The sequence below is a fragment of the Castor canadensis genome, chromosome X (assembly GCF_047511655.1).
Source record: "Castor canadensis chromosome X, mCasCan1.hap1v2, whole genome shotgun sequence".
In the NCBI taxonomy this organism is placed as follows: Eukaryota; Metazoa; Chordata; class Mammalia; order Rodentia; family Castoridae; genus Castor; species Castor canadensis.
In genome coordinates this window covers 25,592,557-25,616,320 of record NC_133405.1, presented here as the reverse complement: position 1 = coordinate 25,616,320, position 23,764 = coordinate 25,592,557, and the positions used below count along the sequence as shown (strand labels likewise).

The 23,764-nt window shown below is 40.7% G+C and overlaps 1 protein-coding gene and 1 long non-coding RNA gene across 3 annotated transcripts in view; both read right to left on the bottom strand.

The window, feature by feature from the left end:
• Nucleotides 1-9,852, bottom strand: part of LOC141419681 (uncharacterized) — a 39,487-nt gene extending 29,635 nt beyond the window's left edge. The window contains exon 1 of the long non-coding RNA XR_012444300.1: nt 6,551-9,852. This is a non-coding gene — a long non-coding RNA (uncharacterized lncRNA). The remainder of the gene's footprint in view (nt 1-6,550) is intronic.
• Smarca1 (SNF2 related chromatin remodeling ATPase 1) overlaps nt 1-23,764 on the bottom strand; it is a 630,075-nt gene that overhangs the window by 473,490 nt on the left and 132,821 nt on the right. Inside the window, exon 25 of one of the 2 annotated variants that reach the window (XM_074063786.1) lies at nt 14,707-14,733. The exons of the other annotated variant lie outside the window; for it this stretch is intronic. Within the exon in view, the coding sequence (XP_073919887.1) occupies nt 14,722-14,733 (12 nt within the window). The 3' untranslated portion in view covers nt 14,707-14,721. Of the gene's footprint in view, nt 1-14,706; nt 14,734-23,764 lie in introns of those variants that run through there. 2 annotated transcript variants of the gene reach the window in all.

The window sequence follows — 23,764 nt, the reverse complement described above, 5'->3', positions numbered from 1 at the left end:
AATAACGTTCTCAAAGTCACACAGCTGTGTAATAGAATGGGGAATTAAAGCCAATTTTAACTGATTGCCAATGTCCTTGCTATTTACACTGCATCTTCTACTTTTTTTAAATGCCTTCCACCCTTGAGCGATACACACAGTGCCCTCTGCTTCCATGTTTAACCCCAGTTGAAACATTTTCTGAGAAAGGGTGTTGACAAACTCATTTACACTCAGATGTCTGACACTGAATGACTGAGATCTGAATATTCCTCTAAGGGAAAATTATAATTTAGCATGTACCAACTTTAGGAAGCAGAATGGCTTGATAATTAATGGAGGTGAATTTAAGAGTCAAACAGGCATGAATTATAGCCTGTCTCCAACACTTGCTAAGTGTGTGGTCTTGGGAATGATATCACTTTGAGCTTCGGGCTACTCATCTGTAAAATGGAAATAATAACACATATGAAAGCAGAGATGAGAAGATTGACTGAGTTAGTTCTGTTAAAATGCCCTGCCCAGAACAGTTGATGTTAAATAAATGTTCACTTTCCCCTATTCCAAAGGAATAATTCAAGTTTTGTTATTAACCCGTAAGTAAAGGAAGTTTGGGGAAGGCCAGGTGCCCTTTTGTTCCTCTGAAATTGTATAGAAATACTTTACATGCATATAATCTTAGCATCTTAATTTCCATGTATCTCTTGGTCATTATTCATAAGAGAGGCAAAGCAGGCTTGCTTAGCCCTGTTTCACTTATTAGAAAAACACAGTTCCAGGAAAGTTGACTCACTTTACTGTTACTTGGGTAATATTTAACACAGATGGAGCCAGTGCAGAAGATTGCTGTCTTCTAATTCAGAACTGTGTTCTGGTGGACAAGATCATATCTCTTGGTAGTCATAAGGGAGACAGCAGTTTCTTCTCTATTTCCCCATGTGAATTTTTTTCTCCACTTCTCCTTTACTCACCACTAGATTGCCAATGGCTCCTCCACGTTAGAGCCAGAAGAAGAAGAAAAGATAAGAGACAAAGATAAGTCTTGACAGGTGTATTAGGGTTCTCCAGATAAACAGAATCAATAGAAAATATGTATCATAGTCCATCTATACCATAGAATTGATTAAACCCAATTATGGAGGACAAAGATGACAAATCCCAAGATATGCATGAGACCCAGGAGTACAGATGGCATTTCTAGTCCAAAGGCCAGTAGACTTCAGAACCAGGAAGAGCCAACACTTCAGTTCACATCCAAAGGCAGGAAAAACTGATGTCCCAGCTCAGAGACAGTCAGGGAAGGTCAGGGAAGGTCAGTTTTTTGTTGTATTCAGGCCTTCTTACTGATTGAATGAGGCCCACCCACATTAGGAAAGGCAATCTGCTGATTCAAATATTAATCACATCCAAATACCCTCAGAGACACACCCAGACTAATATTTGCTCAAATTTATGGGCAAGCCATAGTCCAGCGAACACATTAGCCATCACAACTGGTTACAGATGTCGTCTGATCTTGGCACATCCAGAATATGACAGATTCTTGATTTCTTTAGGTATATTCATTGGTTTCTCAACTTGCTTCTGCATGATGCATTTTCTCTAGCTGGATAATCATGCTTTATGCTCAGCTCCCAGGCACTGGACTATTCCACCCACACACACCCTTTGTTGGGGACCCATTATGAACCCAGATTCAAATATGCTTCATAAAATTTCTAAATGGCTCCAAGAAAGTACCTACACATGAGTCTCAAATCTGGTCACAGAAAATACACATTCTTGCCATCTTGTCAGAGAGAATAGAGTTTATTCTGAATGACCTCTTTCTCTTACCTTCCACCCTAGTACAACTAGAGCACGGTTTCTCTTACAGGATGCATGCCTCTCCCACAAACTCCAGGTTTGCATAGCAAGCTCACTGTACAGTTTTATGAAAGCATCCTTTCTTACTTGACTTAAGGTGAAAGTGAGCACCTCCCCTGTTCCTCCATTGGAGGAAGAGGGGGTTGCACAGTACACAAACACTTCCCCAAGGAACTGCTCTCTCAGGCTTCTTTCAATCTCTATACATTAACATCCTCCAGGTGAATGTTTGGATAAGAGCCACAGAAGCAGTTTTCAGCCACTTTCTTTGGTTAAAATGGCAAATTATATGCTAGGTGTGTTTTGTCATAATTTTTTTTTTTTTTTTTTTGCAGTACTGGGGGATTGAATGCAGGCCCTCACACTGGCCAGGCAGGCTCTCTGCCACTTGAGCCATGCACCCAGCCCTTTTTGCTTTAGTTTGTTCTTAGATAGGGTGACATGCTTTCTCCCAGGCCATCTTTAGATCACGATCCTCCTACCTACACCTCCCGAATAGCTGGGATTATAGGCATATGCTACTGTGCCCAGCCCCTAAATTTTTTAAATGATTTGAGAATGAAAAAACAAATTCAATCTGAAACTATTTGTCACGGGTTTGTCAGACATTCCATGAAAAACTTCCTTTGTACAGAAAACCTGTTTTAAACAAAAGGGAAGCTCCCTTCCTGTCCTATAAGTGTGTTAATTAGATTTCTGTTGCCATAACAAAATACCTGAGATAAACAATTTATAAGGAGGAAAGGTTTGTTTCGGTTCACATTTGAGAGGTTTCAGTTCATGGTGGATTGACTCTGTTGCTTTTGACCCTGTGGTGAGGCAGGGCATCATGGAGGGGAGCTGGTGGTAAAGCAAAGCTGTTCATTTCGTGGTAGCTGGGAAACAAAAGAGAAACAGGAAGGGACTGGGGTCCCAGTAATCCCTTCAAGGGCACACCCCCCAATGACTCAACATGCTTCCACCCCAGGCCCCTCCTCTTAAAAGTTCCACCACCTCCCAAAAGCACCACAGGTTGGTGACAGAGGTTTTAATACCTGGACCTGTGGGAAACATTTCAGATCCAAACTATGGCGGTAACTCTTTGTTGTTATTTTAACTGATATACCTTGCAAAGTCATAGTTACTCAATCCTAACTGTCACCCCATGTGGAGCTCATGCCCTCCATAAACATCTGCTTCTAGTGCTTCTCAACAGAGTACAGTGCTCTCGGGGTCGTGTGCATCTCTGCTTTGTTGTCTCTCCCACCAGAAGGTCCACCTGAGGGCTGGGCCTGTGTCCGATTTATCTCTGCATCTCCAGCGCCCAGCAGTTTTGCATGAAGCTCAGCCAATGTTTGTTAAATAAAGTGATCATTAACGGAGAAGGCTGTGTGTTTCATTGATTCAGTGAAGTGAGGGGATGGTACCCTGCCTCCAGGAACTCAAAGTCTACTCGAGAATGTTTTACAGCTCCCATTATAAGTTCCTGGAGATTACGACCTGTGTTTTACTCATTTCTGTATCCCCATTATTTAACATAATTCTTGGCACACTCAGTGTTTCTCCAACTTGCCCATTAACTACTTCTAATGATACAGATCCCTGAGGGAATATGGCTCAATTCATAGTGAGGATAAATTTCACTTGGATTTGTGTCAAAAATGATACTATTATACTCGCTCCAAAATTTATGTTGAAATCTCATCCCCATTATGAGATATTACAGGTGGGAAAATTTTAAAGTTAGGATTCTATGCTCATGAATGGACTAATCCATTCATTTTGAGAGTGGATCTGTTATAAAAACCAGTTTGGCAAGGTCTCACACTCACATTCCCTGACTCTCGCCAAGTGATGTCTGTGTTACCGCAGGACTTAGCGGCAAGAAGTCTATCACCAGATGCAGCCCCTTAACCTTGAACCAGAACTATGTGCTAAAATAAACATCTTGTCTTCAGAGGATACTCAATCTGTGGTATTATATTATTGGGAACAGAAAGCAGACTAAGATAAATGAAAATAGAATCATTCTTCCACAGATGTGAAGATTCGATTGATAAGCAAGGCCACATACCAGAAGTAGGGAACATAACCTTCCTTTGGGGCAGGGGTAAAAATAGTGTAAGAAGGGCTGCACGGCCTGGGGATTTTTGTTTTGCATCAGTCTTGCGGAACTTCAGTGGTTCAGTGACTAACCCCAACCCAAAGTGTCTGCTTGAACAGTGACTTTGAGTGACAACATCATACCTGGACCAAGGGGGAGGGGACTTGGCAGATGAGAAAAGGATAAAAAGAAAGGGGCGTGGGATGGCATTATTTGAAATCATTTTTCTACAGAAAAGAAAAAAAAACACCAGTTGGAATGAGTTAAAAGATGAATTAAAGAAAAATAAAACTGTTTTCAGGAAGTCAGTGCCAATTATTCCCAGGCCATTTTTATTATGTATTTTGTAGCCTTAGAATAATCCCTGATGCCAATACTTTCTGAGTTCCCAACCCGGGCTACAGTTGGAACCCTAATCCCAACACTCACGTCACAAAGTGAGTAAGTAGTTGGTCATAAATAGGACAGTTAAATAATGTTAAAGGCATACAATAGACCAGCATTTCTCATCATTACTGTGCATATAAGTCACCTGGGACTCCCTTTTAAATGCATATTCTGAGATTATCATGTTGACATAAGCTAATTTTACAAAGACAAGTATCACATGCTTCACACATGGATCTAGGGAGGAATGACATGAAAGTATAAGGGGGACTATTAGGGCTGTGGAAGGGGAAAAGGGAGAGGAAGGGGGGATGAGGAGAGTACAACAGGAGGTGAATATGATCAAAGTACATTATACACATGTAAGGAAATATAATGAGAGCTCTTACTTTGGACAATTAGTAGATGCTAATAAAGAATAAAATTCACATTCTGATTCAACAGGTCTGGGGTGGAGCCCTGAGATTCTGCATCTAACAGGGTATGCTAACAGGGTAGCCTGCTGAGCTACACCTCTTTCCACTAATATACACCTATTATTGGGTTCACTCTTTCAATTTTGATGGTCCCTACATGAGCACTTGAGATTTCACAGGAAAGGTGCAGTTTGAATTTAAGGCAATCAGTTTTTACTTCATGCTATCATTATACTTAAGTACTTTCTATTGAACACTATGCACTACAAATAATCCTGTCTCCATCAACCTAAGGGACCAAAAGGAATCGAGCCATAATAAAAAGAAACTTGGGCAAAAAATTATCTCCCAAGTTACAGATGATCTGTGACCCAAGATACTAACATAGATCCAACACAAATACAGTGAGAAAACCTATAAAATGTATTTTATCTACTATTTTCCAAGTACTCTATTAGGAATGCTGACAGAGATTTCTACAACCAAGGGAAGTAAGTGGAAAGACTCTGAGCATGCTGCTTAGAGAGTACTAACTGCTCAATAGATACTAACCTCTTGATGAATCTTAAAACTGCCACAGACAGCTTTCAGAAAGGCAAGATTGGTTTTGAAAGAAGTGGAAATACATAATGAGAACAAGAAACCCCCAGAGATACAGAGGAAGGCTGTATCCATCGGGGTTCTCCAGTGAAATGGGAGAGGGAGGTGGGAAGATTTATTTATTTTGAGGAATTGGCTCATCAGCTCATGTGACTATGGGAGCTGTTAAGTCCAAACTCTGTAGGGTAGTCAGGGGAGCTGGGAACTCAGGCAGGAGTTGGCTCTACAGTTTTGAGACAGAATTTCTTCTTCTCTAGGAAACCAGTTTTTCTCCTCCTTCAACTGATGGGATGAATCTCACTGATATTGAGAGTAATCTTTTTTAAAGTCTGCTGTCCAATGTTAACTACATCTGCCAAATACTTTCACAGCAACTCTTAAATCAGTATTTAATTAAGTACAAAGTTGACAGGTAAAATTAACCATTACAGAAACCATTCTAGGTCATTAGTTCACATTCCTGGTTTCATTTTAGAATCACCAGACATTACTTTCTAGTTTTTGTTTGGGGGGGGATTTTTTTTATTATTCATTTATTCACATGTGCATACATTGTTTGGGTCGTTTCTCCCCCCTGCCCCCCGCCGCCCCCACCCTCTCCCCCACTTCCCCCTCACTTCCAGGCAGAACCTGTTCTGCGCTTTTCTCCAGTTCCTTTGAAGAGTAGAAATAAGCAATAATAAGAAAGACATAGCATTTTTGCTAGTTGAGTTAAAGACAGCTATACAGAGAGATTCCTAGCATTGCTTTCATGTACAATGTGTTACAAGCCAGGTTGATTCATCTCTAACTAATCTTTACACTGGTTCCTGATCCCCTTTTTATGTTGACCTCTGTCGCTTTAAGGTTTCTGTATTAGTTCCTCTGGAGGGCGGACATCAAATGCTTTCATGTTTTGGGTTTTCTACCTATCCCCATACCTCATTTTGGGGGGATTTTTGAGGCAGAATCTCACTATGTAGCCCAGGCTGGCTTTGATTCTCCTTCCTCAGCCTCTCAAGTGCTGGATTACAGGCATGAACTACAGGCCCAGCACTCAGCTACTCATGGATTTTTCCCTGGTCAGTGACACAGACATTCATTGATTAAGGGCCTAGGTCTATACTAGTCCTGCTTGGATGAAGTTGTCGTAAATTTCCTTTGATCTTAATCACAGAGCACAGTAATACTAAAAGATACCCTAAAGGATATCCTGTATTGCAAACATACTCATCCTTACCTTTATGGTGGGATAGCCATCCAAATTCTCCTTGGTAATCAGGATCAGTCACCCCAACTACAACTTCCTTCTTCATCTGAAGATTCGGAGGAATGAACAGACCAAAGTGGCTGGGCAGCAGGCTTGTCTTCAGTTCAACAAAATCATTGTTGTTTCTTCTGGTGAAAGAGTTCCTCCTTTGCAACTAAGACCTTTAGGTCAGCCCAGCATAAAGTCACATAAACAGGAAGCAAACGTGTTGCTAGTGGGTCTCTAGGGATAATTTGAGTGCTGCTGCTCCCATTCCTACCCTCTTGATTTCTAGACCAGTCACTCCTGGCTATGGGAGAAACATCACCCTATAGAGGATGCTGATTCAAAGAATATAGAGCCTTCCGAAAGCCTTTTCCCCAGATCTGTACGTTATTATATCTAGCTGGCAATGTAACTGAGTCTTTGAAAGCCTAATCCAGTTTTATGATGCCAGATACTTCAGGGTGGTGAGGAACATGGTAAGACCAATCAATTCCATGAGCCTGGCCCCACTGTTGTACTTCTTTTGCTGTAAAGTGAGTTTCTTGATTGGAAGCAATGCTCTGTGGAACACAAGCACAGAGTATAAGGCATTCTTTAGATCCACAGGTAGTAATTTGGTAGAAGTATGGCGTGAAGGGAAGATAAATCTTTAAAGTATCCATTCCAATAAGAACAAAACACTGTCCCTTCCATGATGGAGACAGTCCAGTGTAACTAACTTGCCACCACATAGCTGGATGATTACCCTAGGGAATGAGGCCATATTGAGGGTTCTGTGTTGGTTTCTGCTGCTAGCAGATTGGGCACTCAGGAGTGGCCATAGCCAGGTATTGTAAAGTAGACATTCATCTATCTGAGCCCATGCATAACCTTCATCCCTCCCTCCATGACCACTTTGTTCATGAGCTCATTGGGCAATGACAGGGATGGCTGGGGAAAGAGGTTAACTGGTATCCACAGAACAGAGCATCCTATATATTCAACTATTAAAAGTTTTTCTCTGCTAAGGTCACCTTTTAGTAAGCATTCCAATGAGACACAAATATCCACGTTTTCCCATTCAGAGTCACATACTGCTTCCTCAAATTTTCTTGTCATCAATTTTCCAATCACAATCCTTCCAAATCCCTGACCACATCAGCAAACTACTGGCCACAGCCCATGAATCAGTAAATAATTGTACATTTGGTCATTTCCTTCCAATGACAGTGAATGAGCAGGTGAATAGCTTGAAGCTCTGCCCAGTGGGAGGATTTTCCTTCACCTCTGTCCTTCAGGGATTACCCAGAGAGAGGTGATAGAGCTGCAGCCATCTACTTTCATGTAGTGCTTACACATTGTGCAGAACCAGGCCCAAGGCATCTCCCTCTTTGCCAGCTAATCATAGGCAACTCCTCATGAAACCATAGGTGTAGGCCAGGAGAGAGAAAACAGTATAGCAGGAGTGGGGACCATAATCATGTAGCTCATTTGTGCCTTTGGGGCCTGTTCAGGCCCAATCACACATATACCACTTTCATTGGATAATGGAATGGTTTTGTGTATGCTCAACTTTATGTTTGGGAGGTTCAGATAACATCCAGTTCATGATAGGCAGCTCAGGTTACATGGTAATTTAGTGGCCCACAGTCAAATGTTCAGTCTCTACTAAGGTTCGGTAGCAAGCAAAGAATTGCTTCTCAAAAGGAGAGCTGTCTACACAAGAATGGCAGTGTTTTGCTTCAAAACCCGAAGGGTCTATGTGTTGATTCACTCTTAGGGGCTCGCGAGGAGCTCTAAACAGCACCCCCACCTACCACTGACACTTTAAGTACCATTGGATCTGCTGGATCATATGTACAAGTAGCAGAGCAGCATGCACAGCAGCCTGAACCTGTTGCACAGCCTTCTCTTATTCTGGGCCCCACTCAAAACTAGCAGCTTTTTAGGTCCCTGGGTTAATGGGCTAGAGTACTATACCCAAATGATGAATATGTTGCCTTCAAAATTCAAAGGGTCTCACTAGGAATTGTGTCTATTTGGGAAGGGTGAAGGAGGTACTATGACGTAATTACTTATTCGTTACCTTAGAAGATGTACCTCATTCCACACTGTTCAACCTCTAGAAATTTCACAATATGTAAGACTCCTGAATTTTTGTCAGATTCATTTTCCATCCTATAACACAAAAAGTGATAGCTTCTACTTGGCCTTTTTCAGTATAAGGGGCCCTCATTCCACAGGTCAGCAAACCAATATAGGGATTCTGCCAGCTATTGAGTATGTCTGTTCCAACTATGCATTCTGAAACTAGGCAAATAACCAAAGGATGGGTTCAGAGACTCACTGGACCTACTGTGAAATAGACCTGAGCTAAAATTCCATTGACCACTTGACCTCTTTAAGCCTCCATTCAACTGGTGGGCCTCAGTGACATTTTGGGTCTCCTAGAATTGTTCTCCATTCAGAACCAATATCCAGTAGTCCATGAAAATTTTGGCTATTTCTGTTTTCCAATATACAGAATATACAGTTATCCTGTAGGTTCCTTTGAGGAAGACTGGGAGAAAGATTAATGGTATAACTTTTTGGTAGTACATAAAGGTCTTTCCTCAATGAGACCCAGCCTCCATTTCATTGAAGGGGTTCTGAGTCTATAAACTGGCTCAAGTCTGGAAATTGATTGAAGGGCCATGAATTTCTGTTCTTTAGGTTGGACTTTAGTTCACTTGACCTAGAAGTTTTCTGCTTATACAGATTGAGTAAGAATCTAGTACTCTTCCTACTTCACTTCTAGGAAAACCATGATTATCCTAAACTATAACTCTGGGTAAGTCAGAGTATTTTGACTGATTGCTGCTGTGACTTTACTGCTCATTGTGGTGAGTACACCTACCTTGCTACCTGAGTTGATGCTCCTTGACTCCAGCCATCACAGTGATATGGAATAGACAGATAGAAAGGGAATAATAATACAAAGGAGTGAGGGAACAGGTGCAGCATGATATCCAGGTACACTTTGCCAAACATCCTGCTGCACCATTGTCTTGGAATAACAGTTGACTACACTGAGGTTACTTCATGGTACAGTGGCCAATGTTCCCTAGCAATGACCACAACAGGGACTTTCCCAACTCCAGAGGTTAATGAAAGGACCATGACATGAATAGAAGCACCTTGTAAACTGTCATATAACAATCTGATATAAAGAGGTATTGTTTCCTGAATGAGTTATGTACAATCTGTACAGACCCACATATGTACTAAATGGAACTTCTGTGTAGTGAGTCCCTGTTTTCACATCAGAACACACATAGAAAATGATGGCTGTCAGCACACTGAGGAAAATGGACCAGGTTTCTTTTTCTTTTTCCTTTTATTCATATGTGCATACAATGTTTGGGTCATTTCTCCCCCCTTCCCCTATCCCCTCCCTTACCCCCCCCGCCACCTCCCTCTCACCCCTACCCCCTCGCTACCCAGCAGAAACTGTTTTGCCCTTATCTCTAATTTTGTGGAAGAGAGAGTATAAGCAATAAGAGGAAGGAACAAGGGTTTTTGCTAGTTGAGATAAGGATAGCTATACAGGGCATTGACTCACATTGATGTCCTGTGCATGTGTGTTACCTTCTGGGTTAATTCTTCTTGATCTAACCTTTTCTTTAGTTCCTGGACCAGGTTTCTTGAAGCCAGGACAATGTGCCAGAGTTCTAGTCACTCTAGGCCCTGCGCCACCTAAGGGTGAGAAGATCTCTGGACACCAGATGGGACTGTTCCATTGGTCTAATGAAAACAGAAATGTAGTGTCCAGAGATTTAGCACTGTATGACTTAGGACATTTCCTTCAGCTCTCATTTACAAATGGAAATACTTGTAAATCTTCCTTTCTTTGAGCTTCAGAGAATAAAGTGAAGGTCACATAAGATGATGGATGTTGAAAGTGTTTTGTTTGGAAATAAAAAAAGGATATGTGATAGATGCTATTGTTCAGTCCACATTTAAACCCTAGGGAGAAATTCTGACACTAAAGAAACTAGAAGCAGTGTGTTTTAAATGGCATATGTGCGCTGCTCATTTATTCTACAAGTGACCATGACTTACAAAACACCGTGCTAGGTGCTAGGTGCTGAGAATAAGACGTTCTTATTCTCCTAAGAAAAGACTGATTTGTTCTTTAGCCATAGCAACAAATAATTCCCCAGAACTAGTTTTGAACTCATTTCAAGTCAGTGACACTTTGTACTTGTAATCATTCTTCCAAAGACCAACCAATCAGTGATAGACCCTGCTTCAGAAAGTCATCTAGTCACAGCAGAAAAACTCCAGTAACCATATCTTCATGGCTAGATATAAAGTTCCCAAGCACTTTATCTGTCAGGCCATGAACTCCACATGTTCCAATACCCTGTATATGCTAAACACTCTGCTTTACCCAGAGTTTATACCTTCCAATGGAAGTTCTCTCTTGCTTAAGCAAGCAATAAATTCTACCTTTTATTTAAACTATTGAATAGTATCTTTAAACAATACTAATAAGTGTTATATAAGTGAGCCAAATATGGCCTCTGTGTATTGACCTTTTGCTGTTTACTTCCCTTAGCAGGGTGGGACCTGTTAGCTCAAAAGCCAATAGGCACCAAACTCTAACTTTAACACATCAAGTTGTTTTAAATAGCCCAGTAGGCAGACTTTTAGCCATTAATATCCTGCCTGTTTTGCATACCCTACAAAACAGCACCTAGCATCTGCTAGCCACATATACAGTTAAATCTGTAGTTATAAGATGATGCCAAGCCATTGCTGACCTTCAAAGATCTCTGACCCAAAGGCTCCCCATTGTGCTGCTGAGCAACCACCCACACATGTGAGCTCCCTCTCTCTTTCCCTGGATGTTGCTTGCTGTCTTCTTTTTCTGTATGGTGGCTCCTGCACCATAGTCTTAACAGGTCTTATGCTAGCCAGGCTCAAGCATGTAATCCTAGCTACCTGGGAGGCTGAGATCAGGAGGATCAAGGCCAGCTCAACTCAACCAACAACTAAGTGCTGTGGCACACGAATGTCACCCCAAGCTATGTGGGAGGCTAAGACCAGGAGGACTGCAGGTCAGCCCTGGCAAAAAAAGTTCATGAGACCCCCTCTCAATCGAAAAAAAACTGGACATGGTTGCACATGCTGTCATCCCACCTAGGGCAAGAGTCCTAAAATAGGATTGCCAGCCTGGGCATAAAGCAAGACCCTATCTCCAAAATAACTAAAACAAAAAAGTAGTAGAGTCCTGCCTAGCAAGCAAAAGGGCCTGAATTCAAACCCCAGTACCATTTTAAAAAGTCTTGTGCTATAAGGGACTTCATTCCACCCCATGCAAACCTGTCAGAGTGGCACCAAAATAAAACTTGTTGTGTGCTACTGCCACTTCATGGTCATAGTTTTCTCTTTGATCAGCCCCAATACACCCGCCAAGTCACTAAAAAGGAAAATTAGACTAGCTTGACTTTCTGTCCTTCAGGAGTCCTTAGTTTGACAAGTGAGTAATGAAAAATCCACTCAGACAAGTGTCTAGATAGCAGATTTAAAGTTTGGAAGAAGGAGGAGATCACTGTGAGCAGAAGTATATCAGGAAAAGCTTCCTGGAAAAGCTGGGAATTGAACTGGGTAGTGAGATGACCAGGCAGAGAAGAGGAAATAGAAACTAAAAAATGAAACCAGAAAAAGCAGACCAAACCACCAGTAAATAGGGTGAACTTTTAAAATTCTCATTCTCCTTCAAGAATCTGGTAGAATTAGGTTTCCTGAGCTAAGCCAAATACTTAAAGCCAGTTTCTACCAAATGGCTTTGCATCTAAATAGTGTCTCAAAAGTGTATTTATCCTCCAGTGGTCACAGCACTTAGAATGCTGTGCATGAAAATGGTTGCAGGCAAGCAATGTGTGAATCATGGTACAGAGCAACTTGATGACCCACTTTGTCCCTGGGTCTAAATAACCCCAGAGAGAAATAACCTTTATAAACACAGAGGAGAGATTATTTCCCACCATGGCTTTTCAAACACAAAAGAGTGGTCATAAATATTCTTTGATTTCCACTGGTAGCAGCAGTTGCTCTCAGGAAAATAAAACCATCCTTTTCCTGCTGTCCCCAGCCTTCCAAGGGTATCCCACTGCTCTGATCAGGTTATCCTCTTTGAAACAAAGTAACTTTTAATAAAGTGGGCTGGTGGCAGGGAGAACCTGATATGATCACACACCTGTTATAATAGGATTTAATTCTGCTTCAGATGTGCTAGTTTTAATAAAAAAGGATTGAGCAAATCGAAAATAAATTACATTGAAAGGTCAGCCTTATTGCTTGTACAGTTATGTTAACTCCCCCACCGACACTTTTAGAGACTATATTTATTAGACCTTTTGATTTGGGAAGGAGAGGTATAAAATACATCTACAATTTCCCTATTATTTGCAGCAGTATTTCATTTTCAAGTGTCAATTCCAAGCACTTAAGTATGGCATTCTTTAACAGGAGTAAATCTAAAAAGTATGAGTTGTTTACAAAATGCTGTTATTCAATATATTTGCAAAACCAGCTTTTCCATCGAGTGCAAAGTTGGAAAAATCCTTCCAGAGTTTATGCAACATGATAATTCACTGATTGCCTATGGAGTATTTATTAAGAATGTATTGCCTCTTAATTTGAATGAGCTACTCTTCGGAGACAGCATCTCCTCCTCCAGAAAGAGTAAGCCTGCATGGCTTACTAACTAGGGATGGATGGACCAGTGAATCACCCAGGATTATCTTCCTGACATTTTTAATGGGACATTCAAGTAAGTATAGTGGTTTGTTCCTATGCTCACCTCCAGTTTAACTAGGAGTGTTAACATAAGGCAATTCAAATATTCTTCCTTGCTCCTAGGTTGGTTTCATGGTACATCCATTGAGTATAACAGAATGTGGAAGGAAGACTTCCACTTTTACCCCAAAGTCTTAGAGATAAGGAAACTGAGGCTCAGAAATTTTCAAGTGAGTTGCCTAGCAGCACAGTTATCTTTTTGCAAAGTACAGATGCTCCACTCTAATTCCAGTTTTGAAGTATCTTATCAGGTGGATTACCTCACTAATTCCAGTTTTGAAGTATCTTATCAGGTGGATTACCTCATCTTATAAACAGAGCCACCAACAAATGGGACCAGACTTTTTCCTCAAACCTTACTGGACATACTGCCATCTTCTATTATCTACCACACTCCACTGCCAGTCTACAATCCTGAGGCCTGGAGAGGAGGGAGGAAATTATTGGGGTTTTCAACTTAGTGGAAAAAAGGAGACATTGTCTCTCCTCTTCACCAAACCCAAGCGAAGTAGAAGGTGATTTTCATGAAAATCTTTCAAATTTGGGGAGAACCTATAAGAAAAGGAGACTGGCATCTTGCTCCCTGGAAGCGTTCTTTTTTTTCCCTCAGTCTAATGAAAGTATTTTATTTTTTATTATTATTCATTTATTCACATGTGTGTACATTGTTTGGGTCATTTCTCCCCCCCACCAGCCTCACTTCCAGGCAGAACCTGTTCTGCACTTATCTCAAATTTTGTTGAAGAGAAGACATAAGCCTAATAAGAAAGACAAAGCGTTTTTGCTAGTTGAGTTAAGGATAGCTATATAGAGAGATTCCCAGCATTGCTTTCATGTACAAATGTGTTACAACTCAAGTTGATTCATCTCTAACTGATCTTCACACTGGTTCCTGACCACCCTCTCATGTTGACCTCTGTCACATTAAGATTTCTGTATTACTTCCTCTGGAGTGGGGACATCAAGCACTTTTATATTTTGGGTTTTCTACCTATCCCCTTGTCATGTGACCCAAGTCCAACCACATTGCTGTATTTGCCCTAGATTTAAAGTCCTCATATGAGGGAGAACATATGATTTTTGGTCTTTTGGGCCAGGCTAACCTCACTCAGAATGATGTTCTCCAATTCCATCCATTTACCAGCGAATGATAACATTTCGTTCTTCTTCATGGCTGCATAAAATTCCATTGTGTATAGATACCACATTTTCTTAATCCATTCGTCGGTGGTGGGGCATCTTGGCTGTTTCCATAACTTGGCTATTGTGAATAGCGCTGCAATACACATGGGTGCGCAGATGCTGGGCAGCGTTCTTGTTGAGTTTCAGGCTTACCCCAACACCTTTGGGTGGAACAAGATGAGAATCTTTAAGAAAGTGTGATATATTTTCTCTAAAGACAAGAGAATGTTCATGAATGTTGATGCTAAGGCCTGCTGCTCACCTAGAGATTTTTGAAGGTGGGAGACTTGTTGGAGCAGCCCATTCCAGGTCAGGAAAAGGCTGTGGTATAACGTAACTTGAAGAAGAGGAAGAGGATAAAACTAACCCCTTGTCCCTGCTGCCCTTGAAAGTCTCAGAAAATGACCACAGTAGTTTGTGACTCCATGTACAGGAGCATGGAGCAGAAGAAGGGTGAAAGCCTTAGTGTACCAGGCAGATTCAGGGTGAATGGTAATGGCAATGTGCTTAGTGAAGGGGTTGAATACATGGATTTCTGCGAATGACTGAAAGAAAACAGGCTGCTCCTATTGGAAAGAGTATTCAGTAACAATGCACACTGCAATGCAGCTAACCACCACTCCCATGAAAACTACACATGCCATCTATATACACAGAGGGAAGCCCAACAACAAAAGCTACCAGCAAGAGGTAAAACTAAATCTAACCAAGGTAAGGTCATGGGCATTCCCTACCCATAACAGAATAGATACTGAGTTAGTTAGAGGCACCAATTCACCAAGCAGAAGGAGGAAGACAAGTGCAGGCAAATGCCATGCCTCTGCATCTTCTCCTAGTTCTCCCATTCCCCTATCTAGACAGTAAAGTATGAGACTGGAACTTATTTTTGAGACAGGGTCTCACCCAGGCTGGTCTTAAACACGCTATCCTCCTATCTCAACCCCTCAAATGCTGGGATGATAAGGTGTGTGCCACCATGCCTGGTGTGACTGGAACTTTAATGAACAAAATTTAATGGTCCTTTGAAAAACAGAGGTTATGAATTTTAAAAGGAATTTTATCTTTATCTTAAACAAGCAAAAATATCATTTCTTTCTCTCTTTTCTTTTTTCTTCTACAAAATAAGAGAAGAGGAGGGCAGAACAGGTCCCGCCACAGAGGGTGTCAGTACTATTGGGAGTGGGGAGGTGAAAGAGAAAGGGTGTGGGATGGTAATTATGGTGCAAATACTGTGTACACATGTATGTGAATGCAAAAATGATACTTGCTAAAACTATACCAGGAATGGGGGGACAGGGAATAAAGGAGAGTGGTGGAGGGCGTTAATTCAAATATAATATATTTGAAACATTGTAAGAACTTTCATAAATGCCACAATATACCCCCCACACACAACAATAAATAAAAAATAAAGATAAAAAGGAACTGAGCAAAGCAAATTTGGAATTGATGTTTGCAGAGCATATGACTTTTACATGTTAATGTCCCTACTAACTTAATATTCTTCAGTGAACTACTTGCATCAGATTTCCCTTGGAGTACAGATGCCTCTGTAGCATGCTATATGAGTTTGGCAATTACTCCTCGTGCCATTTACAGAGACCATAGGACTATGCAAACATTCTGGCCTTCCATCATTCCTTTTCAGTTTGTCATTCTGGGTTTATGAACAACAGGTATTGCCCAGACCACCAATCCAGGGTAGAATACAATCACACATAATGAAACAGTAACAAAATGGTCCTGTGGGGCTCAGTTACCACTTGCAAAATTGAAGGAACTCTAGCCCTATCCAAGTCCCTTCTGGCTTAAATAAGCTGTCACAGAGGATAGATGAGAAAGGAATCTTAAGGGGATTTGCAACTTCTGCCTTAGGCCTTGTTTCCACATATTTCTTAATGCCAGGTCCTGACCATACTCTATGGTGTCTAACACATTGTCATTGCCTGAAGAATTTACTGCTGCTTGCTGTCTCAGCACTCCACCTCTATGGTGCTGCAAGTGCCATCACCACCACTGCAGTAGGCTTCTTCCATCTTGGCACTCTTAGTCTCATATAGAAACACAATGAAAATATGCTGGTACAATCCAGGTAGTCCATGGGAATCCCTTCTCCCTTGGACTCTAACAGTTGTTCCAAAGGAATATGCCAGAAACCCATCAGTATCATCCTACCACAATGCACCTGATGATCCCTCTCTGTACACACTGCATTATTCCTGCACGTTGTCAATGAACCCCACCTCTTTCCGTTACCAAGATGAACACCTAGTAAGAAAGGATAGTTATTGTACAAGCTCTCTGTGGTCGAGCAGTGTTATAATTATGTTATCACATTTAATCCTCAAAACTAGCCAATTAGATAATTCCTGATTAGAATTAGTTTTGCCTTGAGAATAAGAAATAAAAGGAAGGAATAATGCCTTAAGCAATGTAAGGGCTTTAGTTTTCTCTCTTGTTTTAGTAGGACTGATATGATACTCCATGATCTCAGAGACCTAGACTTTGATTTCATTGCTCCACCTTTCAGAGCTTCCACTCCCATTGTCATTTCATAATCCTAGTTGGCTATTGAGACTTTAGCCATAATGAACTCGTTCATCATGGAATGAGAAGGACATGGCACCTCCTTTTAAGAACACTTCCTGATGTTGCACACGCCACTCCTACTGATAATTCTTTAGAAAGAATTTAGACACAGGGTCACACCTGATAGCAAAAGTGGCTGGGAAATGTAGTCCTTATTCTTGCTGACCATGTGGTCAGCCAAAAAACTTGCAAACTGTCACTGAAGAGGAATTTATTCAGAGGTAGAACTACCAGTCTCCACACAGATAGGGATTAGAACCCTGCATATAATTGTGCATTTTGTGGATTAAAAGGGTCTGAAAGAAAGATGGGAGATACAAATCTAGCTAATCCCCACTAACCAAAACCCTGAACCCTAACTCAAGGTTCAGTCAGCCTAGGAAAAGAGGTGCTTTTTTTGTATTTGGTTGGAACATACAAAATTCTATTTTCATAGATCTAATATGATAGAACATCAGCATTTCCATGTATTTCAATTCCTATCAAGAGAGGACACTTTTTTAATTCTTACAGAGTTACCTGTGGTAGATTGCTTGTACAAATACCCCCAATTCTCCAAATCTCCATCTTCTCTGTAACTATGCCCTTTGTAATGTGATTTTGCACCCCTTCCCATCAAGAGTAACAGCTGATTTTCTCTCTATCTCGCTCCATATCCCCCTCTCTGAATCTTGTCAAGATCATTTGAAAAGCCCAGGCCGGCCAACTGGAGGAAGGCCATCCTAGATCATCTTATATCCAGCCAGTTCACAAACGTGCACAAGTTTAGTCAAGATCAAGATTTGCCTACAAGACCCACAACTGACCACCAACACATGAATAAGCCCATCTGAAACCATAATCATTCAGCTGATTCATAGACTCATAACTAATTATTATTATTACTTATTGTTATTGTTTAAGCCCCTGAGTTTTAGGGTGGCTTATTATACAACAATCATTAACTTTTACAGTGACATACCTACTAGCAGCATCACTGTGTAGCTATTAGTATTACCTTCATTTTATAGCTAGCTGAAGTTCTCAGTCATCAAGACACTTGCCTATCATCACACAGCTAGTTAAACAGGAAAAGCCAGGATTCTAAACCAGACTGTCTACACACCCTGTGAGTATAGTCATTACTCTATATGTCAAGACCAATCTGAAACATACAATTTGACATCCTTGAGTAGAGTTAGGAAATACATGTGGTAGCATGCCATTATATAATATTTCCACCATAAAAATATAACTAATCTCTAGAGCATGGTACAAAAATTAGGTAATAATGGTTTTGAGTATTTATTTCCTATTTTTATTTAACTATAGGTTTATATAAATTTTTAAATAGCTGTTCAAAAAGTAGCTTGCCAAATTTCTGGAAAATTTTACAATTGGCTCTTGTGAGACAGTATGACCCAGATCTGACACACACTTGGCTAAAGGTCCACTCATCCAGTTATTTGACCTGCTCAGCAAACTCCTTGTTTCTTCCCATAAACCAAACCAACAACTATTCACCCACCTATGGAGTCCCCTGGATGTGTGAGTTACTGAAGATTTATAGCTTGTCCTATATCCTGGGACCTCTGTCTACATGTCATCATTTCTTTAACCTATTTATCTTTTCAGCCTATACTACCCTTCTGAGTAATAAAATCTGAATCTACTCTCAACTGGGTGAAGGCAATATTTCCTTAATTCATTTATACTAAAGTAATTTCACTTGTCAAAAAGGACTGCCTACCAACCCTCTTCAGGATCCATCATTTAGACAACAGCTCCATTTTCTCTTTCTTACTGACCCCTTTCACCTTTCCAATAACAAAAATCTCTGTTTTGTCAACCCACCTCTCTGAACATGGAGGGAGTCTAATACTTTGTCCTTGTGGCCAAATTTATCCACCACCTACCTCCACCCCAGCGTCTTCCATGTGATATCTGGACATTCCACAGGGAAATGTGTGTTTTGAGAACAAAGGAGATAGCAAATTTCTCGGTTCAGCTTTATCAATGTGGTGATCTTCAGCCTCTCTAGAATTAGCATAGGCAGTTTTGGCCAAGACCAGCTTCACACAGAGTGTTAGAAGAGGCCTCCAACCTGCACACCCATGTGTATTGCGGCACTATTCACAATAGCCAAGTTATGGAAACAGCCAAGATGCCCCACCACTGATGAATGGATTAAGAAAATGTGGTATCTATACACAATGGAATTTTATGCAGCCACGAAGAAGAACGAAATGTTATCATTCACTGGTAAATGGATGGAATTGGAGAACATCATTCTGAGTGAGGTTAGCCTGGCCCAAAAGACCAAAAATCATATGTTCTCCCTCATATGTGGACATTAGATCAAGGGCAAACACAACAATGGGATTGGACTTTGAGCACATGATAAAAGCGAGAGCACACAAGGGAGGGGTGAGGATAGGTAAGACACCTAAAAAACTAGGTAGCATTTGTTGCCCTTAATGCAGAGAAACTAAAGCAGATACCTTAAAAGCAACTGAGGCCAATAGGAAAAGGGGACCAGGAACTAGAGAAAAGGTTAGATCAAAAAGAATTAACCTAGAAGGTAACACCCACGCACAGGAAATCAATGTGAGTCAATGCCCTGTATAGCTACCCTTATCTCAACCAGCAAAACCCCTTGTTCCTTCCTATTATTGCTTATACTCTCTCTACAACAAAATTAGAAATAAGGGCAAAATAGTTTCTGCTGGGTATTGAGGGGGTTGGGGGGGAGAGGGAGGGGGCAGAGTGGGTGGTAAGGGAGGGGGTGGGGGCAGGGGGGAGAAATGACCCAAGCCTTGTATGCACATATGAATAATAAAAGAAAAAAAAAAAAGAAGAGGCCTCCAGAAGAACTGATTCCACAAATTTTCTCCGCCATATAGCCCAGGGCTTAATTTCTTGGGTTCAGAAATTCTCTGTGTATATGTTGTCTAATTAACATATTCTCATATTCTTCTTGCTAGGGTCACTGTGGGATATTAGCATTTAAAAATCCATATACGGCCTTTCATGAAGTCTACGTAACCCCAGGGTCTTAAAATTTTGTCACTCATCCTTCACAATTGAAATTTCAGCAACACTGAAAAACCTGGAATTACTTATACTTCCCAAGATGTCTCTTGCCTTGTGCTGCTACTTTTCTGTCTGGCTAAAATGCCCTCTCCTCCTTCCCCCTCCACCATGTTCACTTGTCAAATGCTTGTTCACCTCTCTCCATCTCCTCCATGAAGCCTTGTATGAGACCTCAAGATAAAATTCACTTATTTTTCCACTGAACATCCTCTCTATTATGGACATATTTCTATGTGTTGTGTGACACAGAGCTTCTATATTTAGCAAATAAAAATACAGGACACCCAGTCAAATTTGAAATTCAGATAATGAACAATTTTAGTGGTATATGGAACTTATTTATGATGTTTGGAACACGTTTATGATTAAAATTGTTTATTCTAAACTCGTACTTAAGTAGGCACCCTGTATTTTATCTGGCCATCTATACTAGTGTTTCTCTCTGGCAGCCCAACTATGCATTCCTCGAGCACAGAGGTTTGGGGTTATTCACCCATACATACTTGGCAGCATAAAAGTTTCTGGAACTGTATGTAGATATTGCCTTGTATCATTTGAACTACTTCCTATACATCATCTTATTGAGTCTAACAAAAATCCAATATGGTAAGAAAAAAAGATTATTTTCATTGTTCCAATGATTAAATCAGGAGACAGAGAAGAGTGACTTACCCAAGACAGTGAAGTATGACCATGAAAGAGCCAGAATTAAGACCAGGTCTTTCTGACTCCCTAGTTCCTTCCACTAAACCACACTGCTCTTTATCTGTATGTGGCCACAGCTTTTATGCAACTTGGCAATTTTCAGAACTATTTCTAAGCTTTAAATAAATGATCATACTTGCTTTGGTTTTAAATATTTTGCCTCTATTGGTAGAGCAGTGACTTTAATATAGCTTGAGGTGCTTGAAGTCAAGGCTAGTGAATTTTTAATTAGGTATCAATCAAATTGAGAGACTGGTAATAAAGCATCATTTTCCAGTAAAGTCAGCAACATGTTAAATGATTTTATTGGTAAACCATGAGCTTTCTTTACATATTTATTATTATTATGTCAATACCGGTTTTCTCCATATGCGTATGTATAGCAGTTGACAATACCAGTCACATTATTAGTTTGGTTTCCTCTGCTTGACTAGATTTTCAGTTGGGGTTAGTGAAGTCTGCATTTTCTGTCTCAGCACTTTTGAAGAAGTGGTGGTAACAGTAAAACTTATATTAAATTGCACCCAAGTAATGAGCCAGCCCTCTGTTAATTGAAAAATTTCTGCACTTAGCTGTTATGAAAAAAGAGGCAATTTTATAAAGATGGACTGACATTTTTCCCAGAAGCATTTGGCACTGCTCTACTCAGTCCAAATTTTTCTGTTACCTACTTCTATGTACAGTTCTACACAGTAATAGGCAATCATACCTTGGCCCTTGCAAAGGGCCCAGCTCTCTACTAGATGCTTTAGGACTCAAAAGGAGGCAGAAAGAAGTTAATATTTCTGAAAGAATACTCAAGAAATTAGTAAGTGTAGTAGTCTCCTGAGGAGGGGGGAGCTGATAGACTAAAGGATAGGAGTGAGAAGAAGGCTCACATTGTACTACATTCCCTTTTGTACATTTTGAATTTTGTACCAACTTTTGAATTTATATTCATTTTTCCTTTTTTTGGTGGTACTGGATTTGAACTCAGGGCCTTGAGTTTACTAGGCAGGCCATGTAAGGCCACTTGAGCCATGTGCTTTGCTTCAGTTATTTTTTCTATAGCATCTCATTTTTTATTTATGCTTCCCTCGTGGCTAGGATGACAGACTTGTGCTACCATGTCTACATTTTGTTGGTTGAGATGGGGTCTTGCAAGCTTTTTGCCTGGGCTGGCCTCACACTGTAATCTTCCTTGTCTTTGCTTTCCAAGTAGCCAGGCCATGTGCTTGGCCCTGAATTTGTGTTTCTAAATTTGAGTTATTGAATTTGTATTGCTTAATCCAAAAATTAATCATTGTATGATCTAATGAATTTTCACGATGACCCTGAGATAAGTACTATTACTATCCTATTTTACAGAAAGGCTCAGTGAGTTTAGGCCACTTGCCCCAGGACATATTACTCGGATGAAGGAGCCAGGATCTGAACAAAGGCATGCCTCCCTCAAGAGCTAATGCCAGTTATCCTGCTCCCAAAAGCAGATTAAAAAAAAAAGCCAGTGTTCTTTTTATTGAGACAGAATCTCACTATATTGTCCAGGCTGGCCTGGAACTCACCATCCTCCTGCCTCTGCCTCCCAAGTGCTCAGATTACAAGCATGAACTACCACATGCAGGGCTTCATTCTCAAGGACAATTTTGTTGGAGACCTAAGACTTAAAACTCTGAAGAGTTCTCACTAATCCTAGGAAACACATTTTAAATTTTCTCCGAGTTAGGATGTGATTTCTGATGAATGACTTATTGAAGCATATTTGCTGATGCTTTATGATTCTCAGTAATTCATAAGATAGCCATATGTTTTTCAACCAATGGCTTCCTGAGGTCAATGAAATATGGTACCAATTTAGTGCAGAGAATCAAAAAATCCAAATAAGCAGCAAAGCAGTAAGGAGCTCTGAGAAAGGAACATACTCTTCTGTTAGTTGCCAGAGACGTTTTTGCACTAATTTTAATTAAGCTTCAGAGACTGCACCTATTACCCAATAATACTATACAATAAACTACCCCAAAACTCAATGACTCAAAACAACAATCATTTATTTATTATTGATCTTCAGTCTGTAGATTAGCTGGGAAGTTCTGATGATCTTGGCTGGACTTCCTCTTATGTCTCTTGGGTCAGATGATAAGTCTTGGCCTGGCTCACTCCTGTCTGGAGATGAGCTAGCTGTTGGCTGTTCTAGAATGGCCTGAGTTTGAGTGAGGGATAGTGTGGCTTTGCTCCTGTGTTTCTCACACACCTTCAGCAGGCTAGCTTAAGTATGTTCTCATGGATATAGCAAGGTAGCAAGAGCAGAGATGCAAAAGTGAGCAGGAGGAAAAATGCAAGCATTTTTCTAGCCTCTGCTTGCAACATATTTGCTAACCTCCTGCTGGCCAAAGCATGACATGGCTCAGCCTACAGTCAGGAATGAGAAAAAAAAACACTGCACTACCAAGGGAAGAAGTAAAATTAGAGCTCCTAATGCAAAATCAATCTATCACAGGTATGCTTCAGACCCGCAGATTGAAGAAAGGAGGGCTTTGGTTGCCAGCTAGAGTGGAGTCACAAATGAACTCTATGTATTGGTTTTAGGGGGTCATTACATCAGCAAAGACTGAATCAGGCAAGATGCTAAACTGTTAGCTTCTTTAGGAACAATGTTCACAAATGACAACCCAGGATCATTGTTTAAAGGATAGAGCTCAGAGACTCACTAACCCAATCTCTCCCACTTCCCCCCAGAAACTCCAGAGACTCACTCATGGGACCCTAAGTCTCTACCAAATGCAGTTGAGAAACTACTCACATGACCTTTATGGCCCCAACAGTAGGCCTAACCTATCTATGTTCAGC